Below are 13880 nucleotides of genomic sequence, written 5' to 3'. Positions count from 1 at the left end.
TAAGGATTTATAGCTGGGTGTTTTATGAGATTTTTTTGATAGAATAAAGATTTAAAGCCCAGGAGAATGTCATCATAGCATCATCATCATAACCGTGTAAGTAATATAACCTACAAATTGATTTACCTGTCTCGGAATATACGCGCGGGAATGGAAGAAGGATAATATTTGGTAGTTGAAACTACAATGAGTTGCTGTATATAATTTATAATATTTCAGCATTTGTTACTAAATACAGATGATACGACTTAGCAACTATTATCAAATATGGTTTTCCGTAGAAATATTAATATTTACAATTTGTACATTTCCCATGAAATTAAATGCTATCGCAAAAGTAGTATTTACATTCATGTAACTCTTCATCTCGCCATAAATGTATTGCACCGATAACAAAATTGAACAATATGCACAGTGTTTTAAAAAATATTTACACACTTGGTACTATTCGTAATAACTTTATGTAAAGAATTAACGCGTTAATACAATTCGCATTTCTTAGTTACATCACAATAAAAATAACATGTACACGCTAGTGTTACTGATTCATCACTTAGAAACAATGGAAAAATAGACAAAATCTTGTGATCGTCAAATATTTTCAAACTCACGATTTTTATAGTGGAGTTTTAATAGCTTCCACGTATGTATGTATCCCTGTAACTGTTTACAGCCTTACCGAGATTAAGCACTGTAAATTTCTCATGCCTTATTAAAGCAAATTTTTTATCAGTCCTATTTAAAAGCAATTATATAACTTTTCTTAGATATCACTTTTTTGTTCGATCCGTAAATCTAATTTATGCCACAATTCAACGACAAAGTCGATGCAATATGTTCTTCAACATATATATATGCTGTTCTTCTTTGGCAGTGCATTTTAACTCGTTGTTCTACTAAAAATAATATCGCCCTTTTGTATCTAATTCGGCAACGATTTCGGAGAAATTATTGCGCAACAATTTAATGTAACATTTGACATTCACCGTGCCATCGATTAATGCTGATCTTCCAATGTATAACGATGCCACCACCATATTTAATTATCAAGTAATGTAGTTGAGATCTTCTTTTGCAGAATGCTGCGTTCCGATTTTTTTCGTATGACCTTTTCCCGCCTATTCGAATAAAAATCACATTTTTCTCCTCATAGTAATCTCATGACTTAAGTACTAATATTCTCTTCAAATAATGACATAATATTTGTAGATAAACTTTGATACTTTTCTGTAACATGTTAAATGTTCTAATCAGTAAAGGTACTTTAGATCACGAGATTTTTGTATTTTTTTCGATTATTTATAAATGGTACAATATTATACCGTATCCAAACGGACTTACTGATTTTAGAGAATCAAGATATAGGCTCTATTAAAGCAATATTTCTTTACAGTGTGTTACCACGAGAAAATCGAGTGTACAAATTATTTTTCAACACGCTGTATATAAATTTTGATGCATTTAGGAATACGTGGTGGTGTATTTAATTTCATACACCTATCTTTCGATGGAACATTACTTTGTTGCAACGATAGAAATGATTTGTTTCTCCCTTAAATTCAATACGGCAGTGGTGTTCTCTTCAATGGTATTCCTAAATTCATTAAAATTTGATAAATATTTTCGAGAAGTCCGTCCTTGGCGCCATCTACCCACACATCAGTGCAACTGTTACAGCTATCGTAACGGTTACCTTATGAGATAAATTCGAAATAAAAAAATTTCCTTTTCTAAAAACGTTAATAAAAAAAACATTAGAATTACCTCGTTATTGATATATGTGTAAAAATAACTATTTTACAAAATTAATACCTATATGGCTTTGTATCGGATGCCTAACAGAAAGAATGTTATGAGATAACACATTGTTAAATACTTAAAATTTGTTATTCAAGGAACAAATTCCTAACGATTCAGTGTTTCTGGTGGACGAAAACGTAGGCAAAGGATCGTCCACCATTTCCTTTCTAACTACACTTGCGTCACTTGCGTCACCGTGTGATTTGTCCCTGTATGTCCGTTGTTGTCTATAAGAATTTGTTTCCCCGTGTTCCGGGTGATCCTCCAGTTCTTACAAAAGAGCTCGTTAAACGTTTTCCGGAACTGTCTGCTCATTGTGCAGTAGAGGATGAAATTTATAGCGGAATTGACCAGGGTCAACATATCGATAACGTCACCTGAAAATTGAGAAAATTATTAGTACGTACGATGACGATCAGTAAAATTCGATATAGATGAATATAACAGAATAGTATTATGTGACTGCTACAATATAAGTAAAATATATTTCGTTAAATATACAATTTAACAGCACCATCACTGATCTCAATGATCTTGAAATATGTATTGTTAAAGTCATCATTCTGAACATATTAGAACAAAGTTGATGATATAGAGATTCGATTGTCTCGAAATTTAATATATTAGGGTTTCGATCAAAAACGGATGTTTGATGATGTATTTTTCTTTCAAAGCATTAGGTACATTGATTTCGAAGATTCCGCTTTACAAAAAGTTTTTTTTTTATAAATTGATTAGGCAATATAATTTTAATATTTCTGAATGATTTCTGAAATGTTATTGAATTCAATTATGCTAAAATTGGCTGCCGTGCGCCAGGTGGTTTTAAAACAGAACTACAATTTTGTAATAGATGAATCATACGATAATACGATAATATTAAATTATTGTCTATTTGAAAATATTAGGAATAGATGTTTTTTTCTGTAAAAAGAAAATATTTATACACGCAGAGTTTAGTATGTTCTTCGACTAGGAATCAGGGTTTCTCTTAACTATACAAACAGTTCCCATGCTTTAAACTTTCTCCTAGGTGCAGCATGCTTTTAGCCGTGATACAATGCAACTCTCTTTCACATACATGAAAAATCAATTACCGTATAAAATACTTCTTTTCTCTACAGGACATGCATTTTTGTTCTTTTATAAATAAAGTTAGAGCTACTAAAAAGTAAGTGCGCCAGCTGTTTGCTTATGATCGCACAGAACGGTGAACGTTATTTTCATGTGTGTAATCATTTACTGAGAACATGATCAATATTCGCAAAAAACTTCGATATTGTTTCCCTGTCAACCTTATTTTTTTAAAAATTGTTGATTTATTTAAAGTTTTCAGTTTCTAAGAAATTCAACTGTAGAAGATGTCAGATCTTTGAGTTTCAGAACTTTTTGTGTTGTAATCGTAGGAATCATAGAAATGTTCCTTGCAGAAATCAATTGTATAGACATTTCCGATATTGTTCATTTTATTTTTGAAAATTTATCGGATGATCTAAGTAAATTTTGCCTCAGTATTTTTTAAGATAAATTGAAAAAATACCCGAGAAGATCGATACGTTACCGGTGCCTCGTATAACGTTGTAAAAATATTGTGTGCATTATATATGATTTTATATGGCAGAGTTTATGATAGCGTCACATGTAAGAAACATTTGCGTGAAGTTTATAAAACCACAGAAAATTATGAAATTTAAAAATTATACTTTTTTCTCGAAATTGAATTTCTCAGGAATTTAGAGTGTGAGAATGACAGTTCTTAAATCTCTTGAACGAAATTCCTTTTGTTCAAATATTTTTTCATTTAGTGAGAAAATTTATTCCTTAATAGTTGACATATAGTTTTAGGATATATCAGGCGATAGCAAGCATTTAAAATAGTATATTCAGCATTTTTATGTGAACATTTATTATTTATTATTTATTATTTATTATTTATTATTTATTATTTATTATTTAAACTTGGTTTGCGTTCTAACAAGGTGCCGATCTCCACCAAATAATTAGTTCACTTGAAATATACTATAAATATAATAATGTAGGAAATAATTAATATTTTCTTTTCAACTCGTAATAATCAGTTGTGAAACTATTTAAGGTCGTATGATTTTTTGCTGCGTATATAAAAATCTAAAGCGGAATTTTCCACGAAAATCGTCACCCTTGAAAAACTGCCGCCTTAGACTATAACCTATTTAGCCAAATGAATTTAATATAAGACGTGAACGTATAATACGGAAAGACATAAAATCGATGTGCAAAAAGATGGACGTCTTGACTTTATGAGATCTTAACAACGATTAATTATTTTATAAATATTCGGATCGTTCCCTTCGAATCATGCACACAACGTAGGTACAATATGCATTGTGCGGATTATTGTCTATCAACATTTAAGTACACAATCGTCCCGTAACGTCACACCTTGCCTTGCTCGTCTCCATAGTATCCTCTTTCCATATCACCATTTTAGCCAGTAAGGACGTAGACAAAATAACTGCCAACGTTTCCAGGCATCGTACGAGTCAGGAAACATTAACCTTGCAACGAACGCACTATCGTAAAGTTTACGATAACGATCTTTTGTATTATTATGCTCCTTTCTGAACATCGGCAACACTCTGACCAATTTTCTATTCTCTGTTTTACTGTTAAGGTTATACATAAAAGCAATTTCTGTTCCGCTCTGTTTGGTACCGCAAAAAATTCGTTTCTCCGGCAATCCTAATCTTAAATCAATTTTGTTTTTTATATGAATTCATAAAATATTATCAACAGATAATTCTATTTAGTTGGTATATATATAATATGTATATCGACTAATATTTTTCATTCGTTTCCATATTCTATCTTCTATACAGAGTTGAAGTCGGTAAGAGTGAAGAATTCGTGTTTCCATTTTTCATTAGCTTAACTGGTTTAATGATTTTTGCAAAGATTATTGGTATAGTGTGATTATAATAGATCCAAAGTGCAATATTTTACTTCATCGATATTTTATTCTTAGCTAGCGTATGAAGTAATAAAAAGACGTAAAAATTAAACTTTTACCAGAAATCGAAATAGAAGTGCAATGTCGAAGGGAAGATTTTGTTAGCGAAAGAACAGTACAAAAATTATTCACGAGGTTTTAGTACACGTTATTTAATGATTTGTTATTAAACGGTGTCCATCTGTAATCGTAAACGATGGCTTACATCTCTGAATATACATCCAATTTCACAGGAAAAATGTTTAGGTGTGTAGAATTATTCCAATGTGATGTATTCATGACAAGAACGCGGCTATAAAGATTGTTAACAGCCACGGCGTGGTTCTTTTGTACGACAGCATAAGACCTCGAGCTGTTTCTTTTGCTCATAAAAATATAAAAGATGACAAATTGGAAGTTCTACCACATCTACCTTATATTTCAGTCTTGTCACTTTACGGCTATCACTTATCTTTTCCTATGTCACTCTTCTACCTCGAAAATGATGTTGTGCTAACTGTGGTAGTTGGTTCATTTTGAGCAAATAAAATCGAAAATTTTCATTTGAATGAAATGTACAAGCTTGTTGAGAGCGTTTCAAAGAAGTTGTAGGGACAAGTGATAATTCTTTTGCTTAATAATGTTATATTTCAAACAAGTTCTAAAAGTAATTCTCCCTTATAATATTCAAATTCTTTATATGAATTCAATTAATTATATGAATTGTTTTCAAACAATATACAGGGTGTCCACCAATTAGTGCCGTTTAAAATAACTGGTAAACGGTTTACTTTATGAAGAAAAGCGTCAATTTTATGTTTTATGTTCTTCTACGAAGAATACGTCACGCAAGAAAAAATTTTTTACTAAATTTTTCAAGGCCATTTGAAGATTATTTTAATTCTTTCAAATGGAATGCTGTATTTTTGTTTCGCTACAATGAAAAAATCGAATCCAAAACATTATTTACAAGTGACATTTGAAGTGACCTTCCAAGTTGTAAGAAGAAATTTTTTCGTAAATATAAACAAATATTTTGAAACCTGATGTTGCAAGTTTTAGTGGATCCACTCGAGTGCAAAGGGTTAAGCCTTGCCCACGATGCTTCTGCTTTTGGTCAGATTCCTATATTTTAGGATTTTAAGAATATTATTGTAAAGCCCTAAACAAAAATTCGTTAAACTTTCGAAGTATAACTGGTTAGATGTTTGCAAGTGGAGAGGTGTTCGATATATGGGAATCCTTTAAGTGGGATCTTAAATTGTCGCTTAACTTGACTGTTACCTAACTGTTAAGTTTTAATAGAATGTGAACACGTGGCAAGGATATGGTGCACACGATTGGTCGCTCGATAAGTGCAAATTAGTGCAGTCTCGAAAATTATGTTGTTATATCTGCTGTTCACGATATAAAATGAAAATGATACAATATACATTTTAGAATTAATTAACCGCATGGTTTTATTAATAAAAAGATTCTAAAAGTCGAAAGATTTGATTATAAGAAAGAAACTCTCTTTCCTGTTCGTATAATCATTAATTTCATCCGACACTGAAATTGTTTACATTATGAAAAATATCTTTCGTTAAATTAGTCTTGGAGCTAAGTATTTATGAAGCTGGTCAGATTTTATTTCGTTTAAAATTATGTATTTATCATAAACATGAGTAGATCGAATACAAAACAGTGAAAGCATTTAAAGAATTTTAAAACGTTGTTGCTTTATTTGCAACTTAATAAGATAATTAAAGAAAGAAATTTCTATGTAGCTCCTGTATCTTGAAATTAGCGTAAACGATCTTTATTTTCGCATAAAAATCCGCAGTCTGCTCGCGTATATTGCTAGAATAAATAACCAGGTGATAGGCAGTTTAAGCTGCTACAGGTCTTATATCAATTTGCAGAACCCTTAGGTTGTATGAAACCATCAGGTGCAGGAAATAGCATGCTAGAGAAGTATCTGTTGGAACAAAGTCACGTGAAAAAGCATGTAAAAAATGCGACACACACGTTGTATGTGTGCCAGCGAAAAATAAAATCTCCGCGTCAATGAAATATGAAAACTGCAAATGATTTTTGCGTCGGATCTTGCGTAAATTTTGAAAATTTGTTACGTAATAGTTAGAAAGCATTTATGTTTTGCACACATGTTAAACATGTACATTCTTCAGAAGAAAGTTTCTAGAAAAAATTACATTTAACCTCAGTAATTTAGATATTCCCAATCAAATTGAAATATCTCTCCAGTGAACATTTGTTACAAACATATTTTTTACATGTGAAACAAACGTCTGTGGTTTTATGTTTTTTTGTTTGCAACATTCAATTTGACATGTTTTTTATTTTTCAGAAATTATAGTGGAATCTTTTGATGTTACCTCCATACATTTTGTTTCTTGTTCCTATGAATCCTTTATGTTCGGTGGTATTATTAGAAAAAAAACGAAAGAAGGAAAGAGATATATATATAGATCCTGAAGAAAGTAAGTAGCTATACATATATTATCGATAAAGTCGTGCAGTAAATTGAAGAAGAGCGAAAACATAGAATTTAAAAATTTTACTCAGAGTTTAAAAAGCAGTTATGTGACCGCTCTGAATGGTTAGTAAGTTACCAAATATTTCCCAAATAGAGAAACAGAAACTTGGGTCTAAAGATGGATGCAATTCACGTGTCTCTAGCCATTGACCTCGAGTGATGACACGAGACTTGTAGCAGACTGCGTTTTCGGCCGAATTGGTTCAGGAAAATAGATATTGATCACGGTTTCGTATTTTCTTAAGCCTAGGGTGCACAACGTGTGGTACACGTGTTTGAATTAAACGGTAATTTAAGATTTTTAAATAAACAGATGTATGAATAGGCACGTAAACAATTTATCAATCTTCAAACAAATTCAGGTTTAAAATAACATTTTCTGTTATAGCATGACTGCTAGTTTATTTGATCAAGGATAAATAGATTGCGGATTTTATGCATTTAAGGCAACATTGGGTAGTATTTTTAGAATAGTAGGAAGATTATAAGAATTGAGAAATTTGAATGTATTATTGTTAATCTATCAAGGTTTTTGAAGAAAGAAAGAATTTGCTATTTAATATAAATTTCTTGCAATTGATGCAGACAATTTTTATTTTGCATAAAAATTCAATTTAGTCATATGCATTTTTACGTCAAACGATTATTGTCAATAATCATAATAAGTCATGCTGACTTTTCATCGTTCTCTTTTTGTAACGTTTTCTCAGTTTCTTGGGCATTGTTTCACTGTTTATTTTCTGTTGAATCGATATATAGTGCAACAATTTGTGCGTACAATCAGAAACAAGCATTATTTTTACATAGAATTTAGAAGCAGACTATTTTGGAATATTTGAGACAAAAACGCAAAGGTTTTTGGTATTTCGTAGACGGTAACATTTTTCTTAGTTAAAATAGAAATTAATGATATCTGCAAAATAATTTCAATTGATTTGATTAAATAAATTAGTTCATTTGAAAATTATTAAAATGCACAAGATGCATTATTAAATGCACAAACAAGATGCTTTCCGCATACAAAATGATATGATCATGAGAAGAATTTAAAGAAGAACAGGAGAAAACAACGAATTTCCCCTAAGATACTCTCTTTTGAAAACCATTTAAATTATATCACAAATGTTTTCCATAACATTAAAAACGATGAAGATATTTAAGCGACCACCTATAGCTGGGACACCCGGATCAATACTAAAATAATATTTAGAGTGTAACCTCTTTTAACATAGAATGATATTTCCTTGCGGTACGGAAGAGACAACCACTGCATCAAAGTTGAGTACCATTGCCGACGTGGCGCGCCTTGCGAAACTATTTCGTTTGTATTCTGAAAACGGAACGTGATTTCGAACTTCTATCAACGCCATACGTGGCTTGATGGCTTCCTCTAACTCGTGATCTAATTAGATTTCCACCTGCATGTTTAATCATCGAAATAAATTCGGAATTATTCGAAGCGTCCACGTAATAGTGTTATGCAAGTTATAGATATCGAAAATTGTACATGAGATTTTTAAAAGATTCGTAATATTTCTTAATTTACGATTATTTAGATTGCGAAGATACATTTATGGATAATTATAGAATTTTATTTCATCGGATCTGGACTGTGAAATAACTAACTTTAAGAAAGTTAAATAAATACATAATTATTATTGTTATAAATTAGTATAAACAAGTTACTTTTAGCAGTCCATAGATCCAGTGTTAAGTCACAAAAATCTATCCTTAACTAGGTTTTGAAATTGATTCCTATTGTATTATATTAAACAAACTGAATATTACTGGGACATTTAAGATACAAAAAAGTTAAACTAATATTACCGATGATAATTTTTAACTTTCTGGTTTTGGTTTAATTAATTAGATGACTTTGATATTGTGGTAATTTATATAAATCCGAATACGTATTTGCCCTTATACCCTTGCTTTTAGGGTTTTCAGTACCTAGATCCTCAATATAGTTTTTTTAATTTTTTCAATTATATATATACTTTTAAAGAAATCAAAATTTTTTAATTTATTTTGAAATTATATTTTTTATGTTTAAAGCATAATATAATCGTAGTAGAATTTAGGACGAATATTACATTAATGATTTTTAATTGTTTTCAGCATTTTTTACACGAAAGATCACTGCATATACAGTGTTATGAGAACAAAATTAATCGTACAGATTTTAATTTTCGCGCACATGCTATACATAGAAGAGCAGTCATCCTGCTCTGAAAAGATTAATATTACGTATATGTATATTTGGAACAGAGGCGAGGCAAAGTCTTGTCTATCCATGTGCTGTATTGTTTTCCACATAACGCTACTCCTTTCTCATGGAAATTGCAACAATTATGTGCTATTAAAACACTGACGTAAAGCAACAGGATAAATTACATGTGACAATATAGGGTGACATGTCCAGTGAACGAACACTTAAGCTGCGTGTTTGTTAAAACGATCGTTCACTAATCGTTATTTAATCCCCTAAATGATATCATCATAAAGCGAGATCTTTTACTACTGAGTTCGTACATCCCCGAACACAATTCTAACGTTTTTTCATAGTTCAGAGCGCATTTTAATGCAATCGATTTCAATGGGTTTTTATTAGCATTTAAACGGTCAGTTTTAATATCAACTTTTTATATCAACTGATATTGTTACTCATTATTTTTTCCTCATTTCAGATTATATTTCAATTAATCATGGGGCTACATTTTAAAAATGTATTCTTGTATTTACTTATTTAGTTAGTAAAGACGGTTCAACCGTTAAAATGAAGATAGCAAAGAAAATTTAAGATTTTTATTCAATTCTGCGGATGAAATCATCTACAACGCTGTCACATTTAATTTAACAGTTGCAAGGCGCACTCAAGAAAGTAATTTGACGTGCAATGCGACGTTGTTCCATGATGATAAGAAATATCATGTTGTCAAGCAAGACATGTCGTTAATTTTCGAAATGGCTTTCAATCTCTTTCGTGGTCGTACAAATAAAACATCTATGTTCAGTGAAACGCGTTTGAGTGCCAAAGGCGAAATACAAGGGGTGTCTAAAATATCAGGGCTCCCCGGGAAGAATCATCCGATTTCAAAAATTTATATTTTAAAAAATTACACACAGAAAATTATAATTCAAACACGAATATAACGGGAAAATGTGCGAGTTTTACTTTTTATTATTTTTTTCTCATGTACCAAACCGTTGGATTGGTCGCAGTTCATCCGATAATATATATGGTTCTACACAGTTGGCCTCCGAGATCACCCGACCTAACCCCATGCGACTTCTTCCTTTGGGGATTTCTGAAGGATCTTGTCTTTGTACCACCTTTACCTACAAGTGTAAATGAACTGAAAAAACGCATTTGTGATGCTGTGCAAACAATTACCAGAGATGCATTACACCGTGTTTGGCAAGAACTTTCATATCGCAATGATATCATACGTGTAACGAAAGGAAGTCATATTGAACACTTGTAAACAAAAACTCACACTTTTTCCCGTTATATTCGTGTTTGAATTATAATTTTCTGTGTGTAATTTTTTAAAATATAAATTTTTGAAATCGGATGATTCTTTCCGGGGAACCCTGTATATTTTAGAAATTGTGAAAGAAGCAAACAAAGCATCAGTTCAGTTTTTATTCAAATATTAGTTTTGTAAAAGCGCTGTCACATTTACCTTTCGCACAGAATTACTCTAATTACCAATATATACTTCAATAATATACTCTAATTGACCATAAAATAATCAGTTAAATCACTTCTGTGTATATCGGATGTGCAATTTTTAAATGAATTGCACAATTATCTCTTAACCGGTCATCTGGTTATGACGAAATTTTTCTTCATACCAGGAAGACATCTCCAATGAGCATGACGACTTCTTTCGTTATGGAAATTTTTAAAAGTGATATGTGAAGGCATTACGTTTTACGTCTTTCTTATCCATCGAAACCCAGCATGATCATATGGTAACATTTCGAATTTGCACGATTTAGTTTCGAACACCGCCAAAACGCTTTTTATATGAAGCAAGCTAAGGGTGTCATCCCTTGTGGACAGTCATCATTTACTAGCACAGGACGTCCTTCTTTGACGCCGAAACCATCTAGATTAATTGTCAGACATTTTCTTGATTATATACCATCTGTATCTTCAAGAGCAAACGTAATCGAGAGGTGAAAATTGTGTTATTCGAAAGGCTTGAGAAAAGAATCGAGATTTTGGTGTTCTGACTGTAATGGTATTTTGTGTATGCCTCGTTGCTTCAAGAAATATCGTACCACGAATTAATTATTTAAATTTAATTAATTCTTTTTACATTTTTTTGGAAATACTTGATTTATATATTTTCTAAATATGTCATGAAAATATTTTACCAAAATAAATGATCAACGAGCGAGAAGCGATTTTTTAAATTACTTTAAGCGTGATAATATAACTTCTCATTGCGAAGAAAAAAGTCCCGTTGTAAAACGAGTTGAACAAAAGTTAATTCCCCTGTTAACAGATTAAGTTATTTGTTATGGAACAAAATGTTTTCAATAAGACCTTGCTTTGTTTCGAGAAGGGCATTTATAACGGTGGCATATCTTGTCTCAAGTGTCTCAAAATTCAAGGGCTCATGTTTTAAAGGGTTAATATTGTATAATATTGTATATACATATTGACATATACAATATATTAATCTTTGAAGGACATTTATTGCCGGTCAACACTGGATTTACGGAGCACTAAAAACAGCCGTTTTATATTTGTTTATAAAAGTAACAATAAGACATTTAGACTGCGGATCTTTGTGCATAAATTGAAAGAAATAGAGATTTAATAAAAATGTATTTCTTCTCTTGTTGGTTTTAACCCCTTGCCATACTTTGACGAGTCTGATACATGTGATGTGATGGAGATTTCTAGTATATTAAAAATTTCTAGTTTGAATAAAATTCTGATTTCTTGTCATCAGTATTTGAACATTTAAGTAAATGTAGACACGCAATAAATATAAATTATCTTTTTTCTTCTTAGAAATTATTACAATCGAAAAACTTCTAATCATTGTAACTATGAAGAAGGGGTTAATACGTTGAGAGTAATGTAACAGCGCAGGATAATTCTGTCATAAATATATAAAATCCGCAGTCTAGTTATTACATATATGTATTGTAACACATATATTGAACAAATAACTCAGAAATGTATCTTTACAATTTGTATAATCGTAAATTAAAACATTAGTTTAGAACATTAGACTCGTCATTTTGACGGGTTCCGTAAACCTAGCGTTGAAACTTACCTTCGTTAACCGTTGCTAAGAAAGACCTTAGACATTAATACAAAACGATTTATCCTATTCCTATCATCGAGGCCCTAGACGATGCTTTTGCTCTCACAAAAGTTGCGCACTCAATTTGCTGGCAGGCATTAATGCGAGCGTTCATGCTATCAAGAGTGATAGATTCGTCTCATAAACTTCTTATCTAAACTTCACAACAAAAGTCGGAAGATGTTAAGTCTGGGAATCTTGATGGAAAGGCAGGCAACGTCCACCCTAAGTGGATGGATCTATCATTTAAGGATAGAAAGAATCCTTGTATCGATGTCCGTCGTCATCCTTTTGAACATAGGTGTCACGAAACAACTTCAAAAACGTTTAACTCTTATCCGTCCATGGTGTCAATTTCACATTGTTTTCAAGTTTTAGAGTATTCTGCTATTTTTAGGAAAATAGATTTCAGACTTTATGTCTTTTATTTTTTTTTAACATGAAGTATATATGTAGCTATTGTTATCAATGAAATTGTTAACAATTTCTTACGAAAAGGGTCTTTGTGTGTTACTTTGATAGACATAAATTTCACAAGCAGTGGAACAAATGTCACTAATCTTTTTAGCGAAAAAATATGTAAAAGCTATAGGCAAGTCAAATCTAATACTTGGGAAGAATTTTGAGAAAAATGTTAAATGCAAAAGTGAGTCGATTTCAAAGAGGAAATAAAAAACGAAATTATTTTTGTTGATTCCTTTGGAGGGTAACTTTGCTCCTTTAAATGGAAACCTATACTTTTATTTACGAATTTTTAGTTTACGCGAAAAAATAATAAACTTTTGTTTGAAAAATTGTTTAATCATACCTTATCTTACAACGATATTTAATAAAATGAAAAATTTGTTTACTTATATTACTTCTTTATTTATTATTGTAACTTTATTTTTTTATGGCTGTATGCTAATAAATCAATAACAATTGCACTTTTTACGTGGCTTTTCTATAGTATTTACTTATTATATAATTACTTACTTTTGTATCTAACATTTTTCCCAAAAATGTGTTGTTTTAGAGATATTTGCATTTAAAATTTTCAAATGAACATCCTTGTACACTTCAGTTTTCTTTATACTTCTGTTTCGTGCATGTCTCAAGAGATAGAACAAAGAAATATGATAGTTTCCCTTTCTTTCTAGACACAGAGCTTCAATAAATCAAATAATTCTGTGACCAAACTTACAGAAACCACGTGCAAATCATTCTTCTAGAAAGTGTGCGTACGGTTCACGTAATGTCCGGA

At 31.1% G+C, this 13880-nt stretch overlaps 1 protein-coding gene across 1 annotated transcript in view; it reads right to left on the bottom strand.

Moving 5' to 3' along the window:
• Positions 1 to 190: 190 nt before the first annotated feature.
• The window catches only part of LOC117219162 (G-protein coupled receptor dmsr-1), a 28578-nt gene continuing 14888 nt past the window's right edge, over positions 191 to 13880 (bottom strand). Inside the window, exon 4 of the mRNA XM_033468091.2 lies at positions 191 to 2177. Coding sequence (XP_033323982.1) covers positions 1972 to 2177 — 206 coding nt within the window. The 3' untranslated portion in view covers positions 191 to 1971. The remainder of the gene's footprint in view (positions 2178 to 13880) is intronic.

The sequence above is a fragment of the Megalopta genalis genome, chromosome 12 (genome assembly GCF_051020955.1).
Source record: "Megalopta genalis isolate 19385.01 chromosome 12, iyMegGena1_principal, whole genome shotgun sequence".
NCBI lineage: Eukaryota > Metazoa > Arthropoda > Insecta > Hymenoptera > Halictidae > Megalopta > Megalopta genalis.
Note: the sequence above shows the minus strand (reverse complement) of the source record. Positions and strands in the feature narration are given on the sequence as shown.